The sequence below is a fragment of the Symphalangus syndactylus genome, chromosome 2, assembly GCF_028878055.3.
Source record: "Symphalangus syndactylus isolate Jambi chromosome 2, NHGRI_mSymSyn1-v2.1_pri, whole genome shotgun sequence".
NCBI lineage: Eukaryota > Metazoa > Chordata > Mammalia > Primates > Hylobatidae > Symphalangus > Symphalangus syndactylus.
Window position 1 is genome coordinate 36,320,851 of NC_072424.2, and position 18,997 is coordinate 36,339,847.

The following is an 18,997-nucleotide window of genomic DNA, read 5'->3' on the forward strand; positions in this document are numbered from 1 at the left end:
CTAAAAATACAAAAAAAAAATTAGCCGGGCGTGGTGGCGGGCGCCTGTAGTCCCAGCTACTCGGAGAGGCTGAGGCAGGAGAATGGCGTGAACCCGGGAGGCGGAGCTTGCAGTGAGCCGAGATTGCGCCACTGCACTCCAACCTGGGCGACAGAGCGAGACTCTGTCTCAAAAAAAAAAAAAAAAAATTAATATATAGTAAATGGATTCCTTGGGGAAGTGTATTATCTATGAGTTTTAACACATGTACTAACTCATGTAACCACTACCACAATGAGGATACAGAACAGTTTCATCTCCTCAAAAATCACCTCATACTACCCCATGGTAGTCACACCCTTTCCCCACCACCAACCCCTGGCAATCATGCTTGTTCCTGGTCACCACAGTTTTGCCTTTTCCAGAATGCTATGTAACTGGAATCATTCACTCAGCAGAATGACTTTGAGATCCACCCAGGTTATTGCATGTATCAATAGTTCTTTCTTATTGCTGAGTAGTATTCCATACCATCCTCATTTTACAGATAAGGCACTTGAAGTGCAGCAAGGTTATGTAACCTGCCCAAGGTCATCAAGGTGAGGCCAGTATTCAAAGCCAGTCTGCATGGCTTTAGAACCTATATATACTCTTAACCACTACGTTATACTGCCCCTATTAATCTAAGCTCTTAGAAGAGGGGGATAGTAGTCCATGATCCTGATTTAAACATTAAGAGCTTTTCTAGAACAACAGAACAAATGAGTTTCATATTTATCAAAAATGAGGATGAGAATAGTCAAGACTTCTAGTGACAATTCCAAAGCTCTCAAGGGATCTTGATGTAGAGGTAAGAGTAGGAGGTATAATCAGTGAAACAGGCCTAGGTTTACAGTCCCATTTCTGTGACTTACTAAGTATGTGACCTTACACAAGTTCTTCACTTTTTGGAACCTCTGTTTCCTCTTCCATACAATGGGGATAATATTACCTTGAAATATCCTTGGGGGAACTAAATGAGATGATACATACAAAGTTCCTGATACAGAGTATTATTACCACCTATACTGAATAGAGACAATAAAGGGAGGCCAAAATGCTTACTAAATATACAAGTGAGTATTTATTAATCTCTGAAAGATTTAGAAGGTATGGTCCCTGACTACAAAGAGCATAAATTCTAGCTAAAAGATACACTTTTCTAAAAGTCATGATATAATATAATGCTAAATTGTGTGACTGGATCTATAAATACAGAGATAAACTCACAATTTTAGCCAATAGCTTTAACTTTCTATTTAATTTTTTAAAGTCAAAATCAACACTCAGGTATGGACTCGACTTGTCATCTAGTCTAGAACATTACCTAGGCATAGATAACAGCAAAGCCTTTACTAGTCAACATCTAGAATACATTTTTAAAATTATGGGAGGCTGAGGTGGGGGGATCACGAGGTCAGGAGTTCAAGACCAGCCTGGCTAACACAGTGAAACCCCGTCTCTACTAAAAATACAAAAATTAGCTGGGCGTGGTGGTGGGTGCCTGTAATCCCAGCTACTCGGGAGGCTGAGGCAGAAGAATTGCTTGAACCCAGGAGGCAGAGGTTGCAGTGGGCGGAGATTGTATCACTGCACTCCAGCCTGGGCGACAGAGCTAGACTCTGTCTCAAAAAAACCAAAATCAAAAACAAAAAACAAAACTACTAGTTTCAACTCTTTCATTCCAGGTAACTGCATCAGTTTCAAAGTGGTAAGTATTTGTTCTAACAACTTTTCACCTATGAAAGGAAAAAAATTCTATAAAGGCCTGAGTTTTGTACTACTTGATGATTGATTGTTTTATAAAATTTTCAAGTTCTTTAGGAAAACAGAGTATGCTTCAAAGGGGTTATGAAAAGGTCCAGAAGGACTCAAATTCTACGTCCAAAGGAATTCAGTAAGATCATTTCTTTCCCTTCTGCTTCCATTTGGTCTGAGTGGAAAAATATATAAACAAACAGGAGTAGTGTAAGAAGGTAAAAAAGAAGAGAATAAGCTGGAATAGTAGAAAGACTATTCAAATCTATCTACAAGAGTCATTCTAATTTCTTCTGGTGCTTTCTGGTAATCTCTCCTCAACTGATGTTTGCTATGTGAATCTTTGCTAGTACAGAAATGGTTTTTCAAAAGTCAGCTCAGGTTTATTAGGCTTTTAAATTAAGCATGCTAACAAAACATACATAAAACAAAACTGCCTGAATCCTTATTTCCCAATTTGACCTGGGAGCAAAATCTAGTAATAACTCTACAGCAAAGCATCTTACAAAGGCTCTGTCACAGCTACTTAGCAACACATCCCCAGTAGCTGGCAAGTCTGTACATCTATGCTGCTTGCTTAGTGCTCTGGACTTAGAGAAAAGAGTTAAATTTTAAAAATAAATGTTAAAGCCCACACACAGCAGCAATTTTTAGTGGCAGTGAAATGTCACTTGGGGACCAAATAGAACCAAGGGGTTCATTTTTCCAGTCCTGCCTCATCTTAAGTTTTATGCTTATAACTTGCTTAAATGCTACAATTACTTTTTTTTTTTTTTGAGACAGTCTCGTTCTGTTGCTCAGGCTGGAGTACAGTAGTGCAATGTAGGCTCACTGCAACCTCTGCCTCCCAGGTTCAAACGATCCTTGTGCCTCAGCCTCCCAAGTAGCTGGGATTATAGGCACGCGCCACCAGGTCCGGCTAATTTTTGTATTTTTAGTAGAGATGGGATTTCACTAAGTTGGCCAGCCTGATCTCGAACTTCTAGCCTCAAGTGATCCGCCCGCCTTGGCCACCCAAAGTGCTGGAATTACAGGTGTGAGCCACTGTGCCCGGCCTATAATTTTTTTTTTTTTTTTTTTTTTTGAGACAGAGTCTTGCTCTGTCGCCCAGGCTGGAGTGCAGTGGCATGATCTCAGCTCACTGCAACCTCCACCTCCTGGGTTCAAGCAATTCTCTGTCTCAGTCTCCTGAGTAGCTGGGATTACAAGCACCTGCCACTACGCCCCGCTAATTTTGTCTTTTTAGTAGAGACGGGGTTTCACCATCTTGGTGAGGCTGGTCTTGAACTCCTGACCTCGTGATCTACCCGCCTTGGCCTCCCAAAGTGCTGGGATTACAGGCGTGAGCCACCGCATCTGGCCTACAATTCTTTATTATTCAAAGAAATATAACTATCCTTAGACCTGGATTTCTACCAGAACTTTAAGGCTGAATCTCTTATCCCTATCATCTTACAAAAAGAGAGGAGACAAATCTCAAGCCTATATTCTAAAAAAAATAGTCAAGGTTAGGAAACAGGAGACAATTGCCAGGCAAAACCATAACTCTTCTTTCTTATTTAAGTCAGTTGGGCAGTTTTTTTCATAAGCAGCAGCAATGAATGGGGAATCAGGAGACCTGAGTTCTAGCTTTCCCCCGATAAGCTATGTGACCTTGGTTTATGTTTTAGTTTCTTCTGTAAAACAAGCTGGTGAGAATAGACTCAGGAATCACAAACTGAAAGCCAGCTTACAAATTTGGGCTGGTCCATAGATGTGTTTTGCTTAGTATTATGTTGTGTTTTATTTTTTTAATAGCAATAAATGAGTTTATTGAGAATAAGTGAAACCACATTTTGGAATGAATGTTATTGTCCACTACTTAAGATATAAATATTTATTTGAGTATACAAATAAACTTAACAGAATATGCCAAACAAATAAATATGTATAATAACAAATACATATTTATTCAACAGAATATACTAGTAAGGTTCTGGTGACAACCCTTAATCAGTATAGCTAACAGAACTACCTTTATTCTCGCTTAATCTGGATTCCTTTTCTCCTCATTCTAACATTCCTCTTCAAAAGAGACAAGGTTTTACCCACGTAAGTCTTTTAAAAAAAACGCTTATGAAAATTTTCAAAATTATATAAATGTAAATTATGTAAATAGACTAACAAACGCCCAAATACCCCAAACCCAGCCTCAATAGTTAGCAACTTAGGGCTTATCTAGTTTTTTCATTATTCCCTTCTATTCCCATATTGTTTTGGAGCAAATCTTGCCTATCATATCATTTCATACATCTTTAACCTTAATATCATTATCATCAAATCTAAAAGAGTAATATTGCTTTAATATAAAAATTTTAGTTAGTGCTCAATTTGCAATTATTCAATTTCTATAACTGCCATAAACTTTTAAAGATCATTTGTTGTATAAATCGCTATCCAAACAAGGTCCATATATTGCAACTGTTTGATATGTGCAGAGTTAAAACTGAATTGAATGTCCTTAGATGGCACAGAATTCTAGTCTGCCACAGTCCATACTACTCCCTATTCTTTTCATTTAAGTTATCTGCCAAGCCCTTGACATTTTTGGAGTTTAGTTCTCTGGAGGATCTGAAGTCTCTTCCAGTTCTAAGATAGCTTGTCTCTTGTAAATATTGACAGAGAAACAAAACAAATGAGTGGAGCTCTATCCTTTAATCTGAAAAACTAAGAAGCAGCAATACACACTTGTTAATTAGAAATATAGAAGTAAATTCCAAAAGAATCTACTAAAAGAGATGAAAGAAGTTGCCTCTTGGGATTAGGATATATTGGTGTCTGCTATTCCACATCCTCAGGCCTACCTCACAGGCTTAACTGATATGCATTCATTGCTTAAGGACAGAGATACATTCTAAGAAATGCATTGTTAGGTGATTTCATTATTGTGCAAAAATCATAGAGTATGCTTACACAAACCTACATGGTATAGCCTACTACATATCTAGGCTATATGGTATAGCCTATTGCTTCTAGGCTACAAACCCGTACAGCCTGTTACTGTACTGAATACTATACACTGTAAGCAATTTTAACACAATGGTAAGGATTTGTATATCTAAACACAGAAAAAGTACAGTAAAAATACTGCATAAAAGATACAAAATGGGCCGGGCATGGTGGCTCACACCTGTAATCCCAGCACTTTGGGAGGCCGAGGTAGGCAGATGGTCAGATCGAGACCATCCTGGCTAACACGGTGAAACCCCATCTCTACTAAAAATACAAAAAATTAGCCGGGCGTGGTGACAGGCACCTGTAGTCCCACATACTCAGGAGGCTGAGGCAGGAGAATCGCTTGAACCCAGGAGGTGAAGGTTGCAGTGAGCCAAGATTGTGCCACTGCACTCCAGCCTGGGTGACGGTCAAAGACTCTGTCTCAAAAAAAAAAAAAAAAAAAAAAAAAAGGTAGAAAATGGCAAACCTGTGCAGGGTACTTAGAATGAATGGAGCCTGCAGGACTGGAAGTTGCTCTGGATAAGTCAGTGAGTGAATAGTGAGCGAATGTGAAGGCCTAGGACATTGCTGTATGCTGCTGCAAACGTTAAAAACACTACGCTTAGGCTACATTAAATTTATTTTTAAAAAGATTTTTCTTCTTCATTAATTAACCTTAGCTTACCATAATTTACCTTATAACTTTTAAATTTTTTTAAGCTTTTGGACTTTTATAATAATACTTAGCTTAAAACGTACATACTACAGCCGGGCATGGTGGCTCATGCCTGTAATCCCAGCACTTTGGGAGGCTGAGGCGGGTGGATCACGAGGTCAGGAGATAGAGACCATCCTGGCTAACACGGTGAAACCCCGTCTCTATTAAGAAATACAAAAAATTAGCTGGGCGTGGTGGTGGGCGCCTGTAGTCCCAGCTACTCGGGAGGCTGAGGCAGGGGAATGGCGTGAACCCAGAAGGTTGAGCTTTCAGTGAGCAGAGATCATGCCACTTGCACTCCAGCCTGGGCGACAGAGTGAGATTCCATCTCAAAAAAAAAAAAAAAAAAAAAAAACAACATACTACAGCTGTACAAAATATTTTCTTATATCTTTATTACATAAGGTTTCTTCTGTTTTTAAATTTTTTATTTTTTACTTTTTAAACTTTTTTGTTAAAAACTAAGCCACAAACACTCACATTGGCCTAGGCCCACAGAGTGTCAGGATCATCAATATCACTGGTTTCCACCTCCACAGCTTGTCCCCCTGGAAGGTCTTCAGGGCAATAACACCCATGAAGCTGTCATCTCCTATGATAATAATGCTTTCTGGAATACCTCCTGAAAGACCTGTCTAAAGCTATTTTACAGTTAACTCTTTTTTCTTGATAAGTCGAAAGAGTACATTCTAAAACAATGATATATATTAAGTATATAAACTAGTAATGGTCATTTATTATTAAGTATTATATACTGTACATAATTTATGTGCTATGCTTTTATATGACTGGCAGCACAGGTTTGTTTACAACAGCATCACCAGAAACACATGAGTGATATGTTATGCTATGACATTATGATGGCTACAACATCACTAAGTGATAGGAATTTTTTACCTCCATTATAATCTTATGGACCCGCTATCATGTATGGGGTCCACTGTTGACTGAAATGTTGTTATGCAGCACCTGACTGTACACTGATGCATCTTCAGATAAATTAATATAGAGACACTGTAGTATATTTTAATGATTAAAATTTTTACACTTGATCTTAGCCAAAAGGCCGAGAAGCAATGACTAAAATTTTTAAATGAAAATAGAAGAGGTTCTCTTGACATTCATGCAATATCAATCTATTTTTAAGAATGATTGAAAATTTAAAGAAATACAAGATTTTGGAAACAGTAATTTGAAACTAAATGCCCAAAAGAAGCTTACATAACAAGTTTGAAGCAGAATTTATCTGAAAACTGACAACTGGACAACAGAAAGACAAAGGAAAATTATCAAGTTAGACTATCTCAAAATGCACAGAAGATTGTGTATATTTACCTCTTTAAAATATATTCTATAATATCACTACATCAAAATTTTCATTAAAATTGTAATGACATTCATATGGAATAGAATCCCTCTGAAAGTATTTCCAAACTTGTGTGGGAAGACATCAAACTCCAAAAAATCTTAGGACTTTAGGGACTTTAGAGATCATCTGAGCCAGGCATAGTGGCTCATGCCTGCAATACCAGCACTTTAGGAGACCAAGGTGAGAAGAACACTTGAGGCAGGAGTTCAAGGCCAGCCTGGGCAGAACTGGCGAGAACTCCATCTCTAAAAATATGAAAAAATAAAGTAGCCGAGAATGGTGGCACACACCTGTAGCCCCAGCTACTGGAGAGGCTGAAGCAGAATTGCTTGAACCCAGGAGTTCAAGGCTGTAGTGAAGTATTGCATGATTGTGCTACTCACTCCAGCCTCAGCATCACAGCAAGGCCCTGTCTTTAATTAACAAGTACATACATACACCATACTTAAGAGATCATTTGGTCCAATTTTCTTATTTTTTTATCATTAAAATTTTTTTTTCTTTTCTGTTTGTCCCAGAGATTCTAGAATTTTCTTATTTTAGAGAAGAAAATGGAAAGGCCAAAGAGAATACTAGAAACTAGGACCTTAGAAAAAGTTCTAGGGGCCGGGCACCGTGGCTCACGCCTGTAATCTCAGCACTTTGGAAGGCCGAGGCGGGCAGATCACGAGGTCAAGAGATCGAGACCATCCTGGCTAACACAGTGAAACCCCGTCTCTACTAAAAATACAAAAAATTAGCTGGGCGTGGTGGTGGGTGCCTGTAGTCCCAGCTACTCAGGAGGCTGAGGCAGGAGAATGGCGTGAACCCGGGAGGTGGAGCTTGCAGTGAGCCGAGATCGTGCCACCGCACTCCAGCCTGGGCGACAGAGCAAGACTCCCTCTCTCAAAAAAAAAAAAAAAAAAAGAAAAGAAAAGTTCTAGGGGTTTGGGTCCCTCTGCAGAGAGCCCAGTTAGAATGACTGGACACAGCAGCCTATGATAAAGGTAAAAGAGAACCTTTGTCAATGGTAAGGAGAATGACAGATGCTGGGTAACTAGCTCCCCGTCCATCTGTCCAAGGCATGGTGCCACGGCAAAGGGATACAGGCAAGGCCTTTCATTGTTCAGAATTCCGTTTCTTACTTAGGAAGCCGAATATCAAATCTCCACTCCCACACTTTCCATTTGGTCACCTCAGTCTAACAGAAATGAGAAAACAAGAGTAGAGCTGACCAATATCAGCACTTTCCACCTTTCTGAGAGCTGGAAACAGTAACATTTCCTCTAAAAGTCCTAATGCCTTTTCTCCACGGCCAACCAGTAAAAAGTTTGCGGAAGACAATAAAAGTGACCTAATTCCTATTTCAAAGTACAAAGCTAAACCTTAGGGTATTTATAGGCCTGGTGTCAGCCTTGTCCTCAACTCCCCTCCTTCTATCATGGATAGCCTGCTCTCCACACACACACTGCTCCCATACCAAAAGTTCAGCCAGGACCTCTCGTTTCTACACTTCAAATGCAAATAAACTAGTTGAAGCACTTCTCTGTAAGGATAAAAAAATACCACTACCTATTTAGGTTTGAAATAGCCCATAGTCTCAGACCAGTCTGGGTATTATTTAAAACAAACAAACAAACAAACAAGCAGTGAATAACTCATAGTAATAGAAAAAAAAAAGGAGACTTGGCAATAAAAAAACACACTATCCAGATATGAAAGAACCTGATACATGTAATACAAATCCGAAAGGTTCCTATCCAACTTCTGTCCAATAAGTGGCCAAGAGATAAGAACAGATAATTCAATAGGAAAACCCCCAAACAGTAAAACACTTGAGAAAATGCTAGTAATTAAAGAAATGTGAAACAAATTATAAAAGCATCATCTTGTCAATTAAATTAGCAAAATTAAAGAGAAGTTAGAAAGGAAACTCAACATAGGATGTATCATAGCTACAAAACCCACTCTACCAATGGGACTATTACTTCGAGAAAATAATTTAAAAGAAAAGCAGGCTGGGTGTGGTGGCTCACGCCTGTAATCCCAACACTTTGGGAGGCTCAGGCAGGTGGATTGCTTTAGCCCAGGAGTTTGAGACTAGCCTGGGAAACATGGCAAAAACCCATCTCTACAAAATATTCATATATAAAAATTAGCCAGGAGTGGCGGCATACACCTGTAGTCCCAGCTACTCAGGGGGGCTGAGATGGAGGATGACCTAAGCCCAGGCGGTCAAGGCTGCAGTGAGCTGTGATCAAACTACTGCACTCCAGCCTGGGCGACAGAGACCCTGTCTGAAAATTTAAATTAAATTAAAAATTAAAAATATAAAAAAGAAAAAGAAGAACAGTGTTATCAATACAGAGATAAGGTTCTACTACATACAATGAATCAAAATTTAAAAAGGATAGTTAATCTATGGCATTCTGGTTCAATGTATTTTTATAATGTCACTAAAGATGATAAATATATTAGGTAAATGAATGGAAAATTCTGTATGAAATAATGCTAAGAACTTCTGGCCCCACTGAAGAGTATCCTGAGCCAATTTCAGCAAGGTTCTAGAGTGCCTATAAAAATATACTTTAAAAAATGATACTAAATGAATAAAACGAATAAAAGATAATAAGGCATACTGATTAAACTATTAAATTATGTTTACATAATGATAAGGGTTAGAGAAGGTAAATAGTGATTTTTGTGTTTTTCTTGAGACACGGTCTCACTCTGTTGCCCAGGCTGGAAAGTGGCATGATTATGGTTCACTTGAAGTCTTGACCTCCTGGGCTCAAGCAATCCTCCTGTCACAGCCTCCTGAGTAGCTGGGACTACAGGTACTTGCCACCATGCCCAGCTAATTAAAATTTTTTTTTGTACAGACGGGGTCCCACTATGTTGCCCAGGCTGGTTCTGAACTCTTGGGCTCAAGCAATCCTCCTGCCTAGGCCTCTCTCAAAGTGCTGGAATTATAGGCATGAGCCACCACACCTGGCCTAAATACTGATTTTATGGCACAAAGGTCTTTGTTCTTGTTTGCCTGCTTTGTTACTTTTATTTATAGTCTTCTATAGAATGAGTTAAACACAATTTTGGAACCTCTCTGATTCTATAAAACCTAAATCAAAAAAAAACACCCAAAGGATTTTCCCAGTTATGAATTGTCTACTAGGCCAATAAATGACAACGGGAATATGAGGCCAGGGTTTATTTACAGCCTTAGGCTATTTCCTAGGAAGCCAAAGATGCTCTGGAATTTTTGTTTGTTTTGAGATAGGGTCTCACTATGTTGCTCAGGCTAGTCTCAAACACCTGGGCTCAAATGATCCTCTTGCCTCAGCCTCCCAAGTAGGTGGGATTACAGGCGCATGCCACCATGTCTGGCTTCCAGAATTTTTGAAAAAGTAAACTGATTCTCCATTTTAACAACCTCACCCCTGTTCTCTGCCCCACACTTCCACCCACCTCCTGTCACCAAGAGCTGAATACATATATTCTCACAAGGATTTCTATTATCAGGTATAGAGTAAGGTATGTACCAAGGAGGGAAAGACATCAATGAAACTGCATAGCTGGAATGATTACCAAACACAAAGGCAGGACAGTGTCCCTGGTTAGCTTTAGGGTCTGCTTGTGCATTTCTCATCACTGTGGCTATTGACTTGCTTGTCCTAGAAAGGTGAAAAATAGTAAATAACTCCTAAGGCTTTTTTTTTTTTTTTTTTTCTGAGACAGAGTCTCGCTCTGTCACCCAGACTGGAGTGCAGTGCCATGATCTTGGCTCACTGTAACCTCTGCTTCCTGGGTTGAAGTGATTCTCATGCCTCAGCCTTCCAAGTAGCTGGGATTACAAACGTGTGCCACCACACCCAGATAATTTTTTTGTATTTTCAGTTGAGATGGGGTTTCACTGTGTTAGCCAGGCTGGTCTCGAACTCCTAGCCACAAGTAATCCGCCCACCTCAGGGTCCCAGCGTCCCAAAATGCTGCAATTACAGGCGTGAGCCACCACATGCGGCCAACTCCTAAGGCTTTTATCTGACTAGTATACAAAGGACCAGATGAATCTATCTAGTGACAAATAAGTAATTTCGTTTTTAAATCACTTCTGATCATTAGGTCTTTATCTCCATTTTGGAGATCCTGGATAGAATCCAAAAAGAGCTCATATCATTGTATCATTACATATCTCAGTCTGAAAAAAACATGGTAACACTGTAACTCTAGTCAGTCTAGTTAATCTGCACCAAATTTTAGAGGATCAGTGGTAAATAGGTGGAGGAACCACAAAGGATTATCTGAATCCAGCTGAAGTGCTCTCATGAGCAGAAGGCTCCTTTGACCAGCTGTCATGGATGTCCCAGCAAAACAGGGGTAGAGGAGGTAGATCGATCATGCTTACTGGCTTGCTTTAGAAAAACGGAAAGTTTTTACTAGCGCTTATGGCTGAGATAGCAAAGGAAGAGGAAGAGATTAACATGTTAAAGCAGTATTCACATACATATTTGCCATACACATATTGGACAATTTCAGAGACATAAAGGTTTGGGAGAAGACGGGGAGACAGGGCTGACTGGGGAGAACAAAATTTTTCAAATTAAAAAAAATCAATCTTTAAGTCCCAGTGAACATCTAAAAATTTCCATTTAACTTCCTGCAAGGCCAGCCTCCAAGATGACTACCAGTGATGTCCCCAATGATTACATCTTTATGTATCTAGGTTGGTCTATGTGACTACTATAATATAGCAGGAGTGATGGTTACTCCTGAGGTTTACTTCTGAGGTTGGGTCAGAAAACAAAGTGTGGCTTCTGCTCTCTCTCAGATCATTCACCTATGGAGAATCTAGTTTTCATGCTGTGAGCAGTCCTATTGAGAGGCCCACATTGTGAGGAACTGAGGCCTCTGGCCAACAACCACATGAATGAACTTGGAAATGGATCTTCCAGCCCACCCCCTCAAATGACTGCTGCCCTGGCTGACATCTTGAAAGACCCTAAGCCAGAACCACTAGCTAAGCAGCTCCCAGATTCCTGACCCTTAGAAACTGTGTGAAATAGGCCAGGTGCAGTGGCTCATGCCTGTAATCCCAGCACTTTGGGAGGCCAAGGTGGGAGGATCACTTGAGCCCAGGAGTTTGAGACTAGCCTGGGAAACACAGTGAGACCTCATCTCAAAAAAAAGAAAACTGTGTGAAAATTTTATTTTATTTTATTTTAAGCTGCCACATTTTGGGGGGTAATTTGCTACCCAGCAATAGATGGGTAGGAGGGGTAATTTGTTGGGGTAATTTGTTACCCAGCAATAGATAACATAATAACATAACATCAAACTAAGCAAGTTTGATGGGGAAATGTACCATTTGATATCATTATTTCATCTACTGGTTGAGAAAGAATCATCTGCAAATTAAAAGTGGTTATTGCCTATGATACCATTAAAATCTAAATATGCCTAAAGAAGGGGCTCCACTGGAGGGAATGAATTGTGCTTCTCTTCCAACACTAATCTAAGGCTTGTCACAGCCAAAAAGGCCCCATCAGAAGAGTCCAACACAGTCCCCTCCCAGTAATTACATTACATATCCTACAGCCATAAATGGGGGTTAGTTAAGAGTAGGTTTCACATACCAGGCAGCCACTGTAAGGGTGTCGTCTCACATCAGAGCAGTCAAGGGGTTAAAGTTGAGGCAGCAAATTTATCCCCAGAGATATATGCCTAGCACAAAGCTGAGATTCACAAGATTCTCCCTGAGTTTTCCTTACCTCTAAATGCTGGAATAACTGATGCTCACTGAATTCCGATATTTGTATGAATAAAAATGAAGGGATTTAGCAAATCTTGTTCCTGCACACAGTTGTCAAAAAAAATCTGACCTTTACAACAGGAAAAAGAGGGGGGATTTAAAGATTTAAAGAAGAGGCAGTGACTGTCTGATGTATAACAAACCTTTGAAAAATTATGAAGCAGTGAAAATCCCCTACAGGTCCCAACAAAATGTGTCCAATTTGCATTCCAGCAAAGCTTTCCATACATACCATTTGGCTCCTGTGTGTACTTCCAGGCAAATAAATCCTGAGGAATAATCCCACTGGGACCTAAGTCTGATCTCTGATATATTACTGCTACACAGCTCCAGACCAGGCTCCACAAACTGCCTTTTTGGTTCCAAATAACTAAATCAAAGTCATCCTGATAAGCTTTGAAAACAGGGAATGAGAGGAGTGGTTTAATGAATGTTACAACTCAACCTATTATAGACCACAGTACATTAGAAGAGAAAGAAAGACAGAAAAAAAAAAAAAAACCCTCATGCTTTTACATCCCCAAATCTCTCAAGGCCAAATCCAGACATACCTGTCATTCACCACACCTCACTATAAAGCCTTGTTCAAAGCCTGACTTTGATCAAATGGTTAGGATGAATTTGCAAACCCAACACCACTGTGTGTTGTGGTGGGGAAAGGAGGAAGGTAAGCAGAGGCTACAATTTTCTGTTTACTTTGAAAACAGGTTCAACCTTTTTTTTTAAAGCAACCAATGGCAGCAATAAACACTAAAATGTATTCTGATTTATAATATTTCAAGGAAATACAGCAAACACATTAAACAGCAAAACAATTTTTTTCTAAAAGTTAGAAAAACCTACCACTCAACATATAAATTGGAGAAAACAGTAAAAGAAAAAAAAGAAGGAAAGCTACAATTCTAGAAAAAACTGAGAGAGCTAGAAGTTCCAGCGTCCTAGATTTCTGTACCAGTTTTCTCCTTTCACGAGAAGAAACTCATTTTCACCTTTCACAAGAAGAAAATAATTTTCACAAGAGAAAAACAAACTAAAACATTAATCACAGTGACTACTATTAGACAAATCACAAAATATATAGATGCAAGAAGTAGAAACTGAGAGACTAAAAAAGAGAGGGGTAAGAAGAGAACACTTAGGAACTCAACAGTTTGATGTAGAAGATATCAAAAGAAGAAACCACCCTGCCACACAGTAAGGAGATGGGAACGTTAGAGTTTTAATATCTGTATATAATATCATTGTAAGTAGTGGCGAAGTAACATCCAAATTCAGTTTATATAGCACCTTAAAAAGAGCCAGTCATTTATCAGGAACTAGAGTTAACTCCCTCCCCAGAAGGTTATTCTGTAAGCAAGAAGATAAGCTGGTAATCTGTAAGCAAACTGAGCTACCTGTATAGTCAGCAAGATCTAGCCTATTGCCTGGTCCAGGATTCTGATGGCAAATGAAACCAGAAATACCACCATCTACTTCCAAGATCCAAAGTGTAACTGATACTCTTCTTTTGGCAAGTCAGAATTCGACCCTGTCTAGGCAACCTGTAAAATCTGTAAAAATCTGTGTTCGCTGTTTATTGCAAATTTTGGAAGAAAGTAATCCTTCAGTATAAAAGTAAAAGCTAAAACCTCAATACCTTCTTTGGCCCAGAAGAGCCATCCAGTTACTTCAGGAGAGAAGCATGTCAGAAGATCCATAAGAACTGAAAGGAGCTTTATCACCAAAGTCCTATCCAGTCTCAAAAGTTTTTGAAGCTATATAAAACAAACACAAATAACAAGTGTTGGTAAGGATGTGGAAAAACTGGAACCCTCATGCATTCTTGGTGGGAATGTAATATGGTTCAGCTGCTATAGAAAACTGTTTGGCAGTTACTCAAAAAGTTAAACATAGAATTACCATATAACCCACCAATTCCAGTCCTAGGTATATATCCAAAGGAATTGAAAACAGATACTCAAATACATGTACACACATGTCCCTAGCAGCACTATTCATAATTGCCAAAAGGAAGAAATGGTCCAAATGTCCATCAACGAATGAATAGATGAACAAATTGTGGTATACACACACAATGGAATATTATTCAATCCTAAAAAGAATTGAAGTGCTGATTCATGTCACAGCATGGATGACCCTCAAAAAAATTATGCTAAGAGAAAGAAGCCAGACATAAAAGGTCACATATTATATGATTCCATTTATATGAAATATCCAGAATAGGTAAATTTACAGAGACAGAATGCAGATGGATGGCTACCAGGGGCTGGAGGGGAAGGGAAAGTGTGGAGCAACTGCTTAATGGGTACAGGATTTCCTTTTGGGGTGATGAAAATGTTTTGGAGTTAGATAGAGTACATTGTGAATGTACTAAATGCTACTATATTGTTTCACTTTAAAATGGTTAATTTTATGTTATATGCATTTCACTTCAATTTTTTAAAAAAGCTCTTGAAAATGCAAGTAAAGATCCTCTTATCTCTAATTTGACTTTATTTTTCTAAAGTGCTTTAATAGGATATGAGCTTCCCTTCTAAGAAACCATGAACAATTTCCAGTTAAAGCCTGTCGTGTCTCCTCTATAGTTTTTGTAGAGATAAGCAGGTACCTCAGTCCATAGTACAAAGGGTCACTTGGGATTCTTGCAAAAAGTGAAACTTACCTAGTTGCTTTCCACTCACCAAAACTGGTTGCAGAAATGTCAGTGGACATCTCTGTCTGTATTCCCACTGGAGGCTCACTGAACCTAAGCTTCTTTAGCTGCTACAAAGTCTCCCCTCCTTGGAGACTTAACATCTATTGAGACTTCACAAAGATTTCACATTATACAAGACCACAGTAAGAAATTTCCTCCTCTTCCACCACAGCTCAATTCGGAGTTCTTTGGAAACACAGGTACTTCACTGTCTCCTGTTTTGCATTCTGAATAAGACATCCTCCCACGTTTGTCCCCTACCTACAGGTTAAAAATGGCCAACAGACAAGACTTACTGGTAGAAGCACTTTGAATAGTCATTCTTCATATTGTCACTTTGTCTTTCATATTTCTCTCTCAAACTGTTGAGGTAAAAGCATTTTCAGAGTATGAGGTCTATCCTCTAGTATTCAATACCTGTTACATCTTTGCTGTAATCAACAACCTCCCAGCCTCCTAGCAGAAGGCCTCAGTCACCCAAGCCCTTAAAGACTCCTATAATTGGTGGTTTATACTTTCCCCCCTGTCCTAATCCCACTCCGTCATGCCATGAAGATACACAATATTCGCAAATTTTCTAAAGCTCTTTCTCATTGTTTTGCTCATTGCTATTTCCACAGCTTCCTTCTGGAGATAAAGCCAGGTCCTGGCCTCAAGAGTTTACCAAAGAGGGCAATAGTCACCAGAGGGTCCAAACCAGCTTCTATGCTCATAGCTACATATAATAAAAGCATAAACGGAGAATGATCCCCTTTCCCATTAATTAAAATGGCTCTACTAACAAGTGGTTGTTAAGGGTATCAATAAACTTCCTACCCTCTGTCAGCTTAGGTTGAAGTACTTTAAAAGTTACCTTTTAGGATCCAGGTACTATCTTCACTACTACTTTTCTGGGCAAGATGAGTGACTCCTTACCTTAAGATCTGATGGTTTGTACCTCAATAGTTTCCACCTCCTTGTGATAATCTTTTAATAGTATCTAGCATCATTAGTAACACGCGACTTTACCTCCTCTCACCTCTCCCCTTTACTCATCCCTCTGGACAGAGCATTCAGAGTCAGTAAATGCCATGTCTTATTGAATTTTTAAATTTTTCTACTATCTCTTAGCACTGCAGTTCTGTGAATCTCCTAACTCCAAGCCAGAACTTCAGCCTACCCAATTAGACACTGGAATTTAAAAACTCATGTTCCTATTCCCAGATAGTTACTGCCACACGCACTGGAAATAGGCTAGTTGGGTTAGTGTTCATGCTATACTCTCAGCAGACTTTCCTACTGAACCTGGTATCCAACAACAGGGACCAGTAAGCAGCCTGAAGTTTGTTGCCAGGGAACAAGGCTAAATCAGGATTTTCTGCCATCAGTTCTTTTGGTAGACATAGCAGAATCAAAGAGAAAGGGGTTTTCCCCAAATAATTGTGATTAAAATAATAATGTTAATTTGTCTCCAGCAAAACAGAAGAGTCCAGGAACAAGCTAGACTCATCTCTATCTCTTGTTCCTCTTGAGTAAATGGCCCACCTGAAGGTTAGCTGTAAGTCTGCCCTTATTCACGTGAAAAGCAAATAAATAACCTCATCGCCTTTTTCCAAATCATAATCACACTTTAAAAGAAGCTTTTACTGTGTAACTTTGAAAATGTTACTTAATTTTTCTGGAACCTGAGTTTTATCTGTAAAAGGGGAATATTAATAAAGGCACAGTCTATCTTGTGAGTTTTTGTGAAACTTGAAAAGAATACAGGCAAACTGTTACAGCCAAATGGAACCTAACAAGATGCTATGACTAAATGTAATGTGGTATCCTAGATGGAATCTTTGAACAGAAAAAGGCCATTAAGTAAAAACCTAATGAAATCTGAATAAAGTATGGACTTTAATTAATGATGAATCAATATTTATTCATTAATTGTGACAAATGTGTCATATTAATATAAGATGTTAATAATAGGGGAAACTGGGCATTGGATAGATGAGAACTTCTTTACAACTTTTCTATAAATATGTTTATAGAAATAATCTATTATAGATTATATATATTAGAGTCTGTTATAATAATTTATATAAATATAATTTATAGATAATTTATACAAATACAATTTATAGATTATAATTTATGTGCTTTATAGATTCTAAAATTGAAAGGCTATAATGAAAAACCACCTTATAAATTATGAAGTTCTAGTCAATTGTAAAATATCACATAATTTAGTAGATTTAGTATTTTATGCAGATTGTTGGTAAGGTAGGTAGCTATCTTAAGTAGCTCAGATAACAGAGATCACTTGAAGAGTTAAGTCCTGGTGTGGAAGAGTCTAGCCCCCAGAAATATCCCAGCTGTTTCCTGCCAGCTGGTGCCTCATGTCTGACTTGCAATAGAGTTGATTTTCTTCATGTAATTATTTTTGCCTCTCAACCTGTCTATTTCACTAAAAGAACAGTAACTTTTTAAAAACAGGCTCTAAGCAGATAGGTGCTTTAATTTAAAACTTCAAAAAGCGAAACATAAGGCATGAGTATGATAATTTATTAGGTCCATTTCCTAACTGGCTGAAACAGATCTGATCTCTACTACTCCCAACTTCAAATGTAGAAACATGCAGACATCCAGAGATAGAATTCAGCAAGTGTACCAATCCCCTGCCAACTCCTGCTCTGCCCTGGGAAAAAAAAGAAAAAGAAGAAAGCAAAAGTCCCAGAAGTGCAGGAAATTGTTTCTCAGACGAAAGACAACACTTCCTTTCCCAGAACAATCCATCTCCCACACTGACATCCTGCTCCTGCTATATTTACCCAACCCAAATCTGCCGATGATATACTTCCAGCTGCACTCCTGCCACATGGTCCTGTCACTCAACTGGAGCACTCAGAGGGGAATCTGTCCAGAGGGCAGAGCCTAGAAATCACTACGCACTAATCCATGCTTCCTCTATTGCTAGCCTTCAGAGTAAAGTGAGACAAAATATGGACAGTATTACTCCCTGTTTATTTTGGAAGTGACTGGGGAGACAAGAGGTACTTCATTTTATATAGTTGCTAATTTTGACTGCTCTCATGGTAGCCAGCAGAGGAACCTGAACAATGAAGAGATTGAAATGGGAGGTTAAAAATAACTCTGTTAATGCTAGCAAGCCAAAAAACATCACTTAATAGCCTCTTCCTACCCAACCCACTAGGATCAGGCTATCAAGTCACATTACACGGTAAAACCTTCAGTTCCAGATAGACAGATCCAAGGAGTCAAGATGGGACAATTTCATTCACCCCATCTCATCCTATCTCATAGTATATTCTACTGAAAGGGGAAAACCCACACACTGGACTGGGCAAAGGTAAATGTTAGAGCTGACTCCCATTTTCCTATTTTAGTAGTTCTGTATTCTCGGTCCTTCTCTCTTACCCTTGCCTCCCCATCCCCATCCCCAAGTTCTTTACTTCTGCCCCTTTCCTCTTTCTGACTCTCTAGTTGTTTTCTTTTGTCTCTACTTATTTCTCTCTCTCTCTTTTTTTTTTTTTTAAGACAGCGACTCCTCTGTCACCCAGGCTAGAGTGCAGTGGTGCCATTATTACTCACTGCAGCCTTGATTTCTGGGGTTCAAGAGATCCTCCTGCCTCAGCCTCTCAAGTAGCCGGGACTACTGGTGTGTGCCACCATGCCTGGCTAATTAAAAATAAA

General features: G+C 39.0%; 1 protein-coding gene across 28 annotated transcripts in view; it reads right to left on the reverse strand.

Annotated features, from left to right (window-relative positions):
- The window catches only part of GBF1 (golgi brefeldin A resistant guanine nucleotide exchange factor 1), a 143,819-nt gene that overhangs the window by 89,736 nt on the left and 35,086 nt on the right, over nucleotides 1–18,997 (reverse strand). Inside the window, exon 1 of one of the 28 annotated variants that reach the window (XM_055251036.2) lies at nucleotides 15,616–15,655. The exons of the other annotated variants lie outside the window; for them this stretch is intronic. Within the exon in view, the coding sequence (XP_055107011.1) occupies nucleotides 15,616–15,640 (25 nt within the window). The 5' untranslated portion in view covers nucleotides 15,641–15,655. Of the gene's footprint in view, nucleotides 1–15,615; nucleotides 15,656–18,997 lie in introns of those variants that run through there. 28 annotated transcript variants of the gene reach the window in all.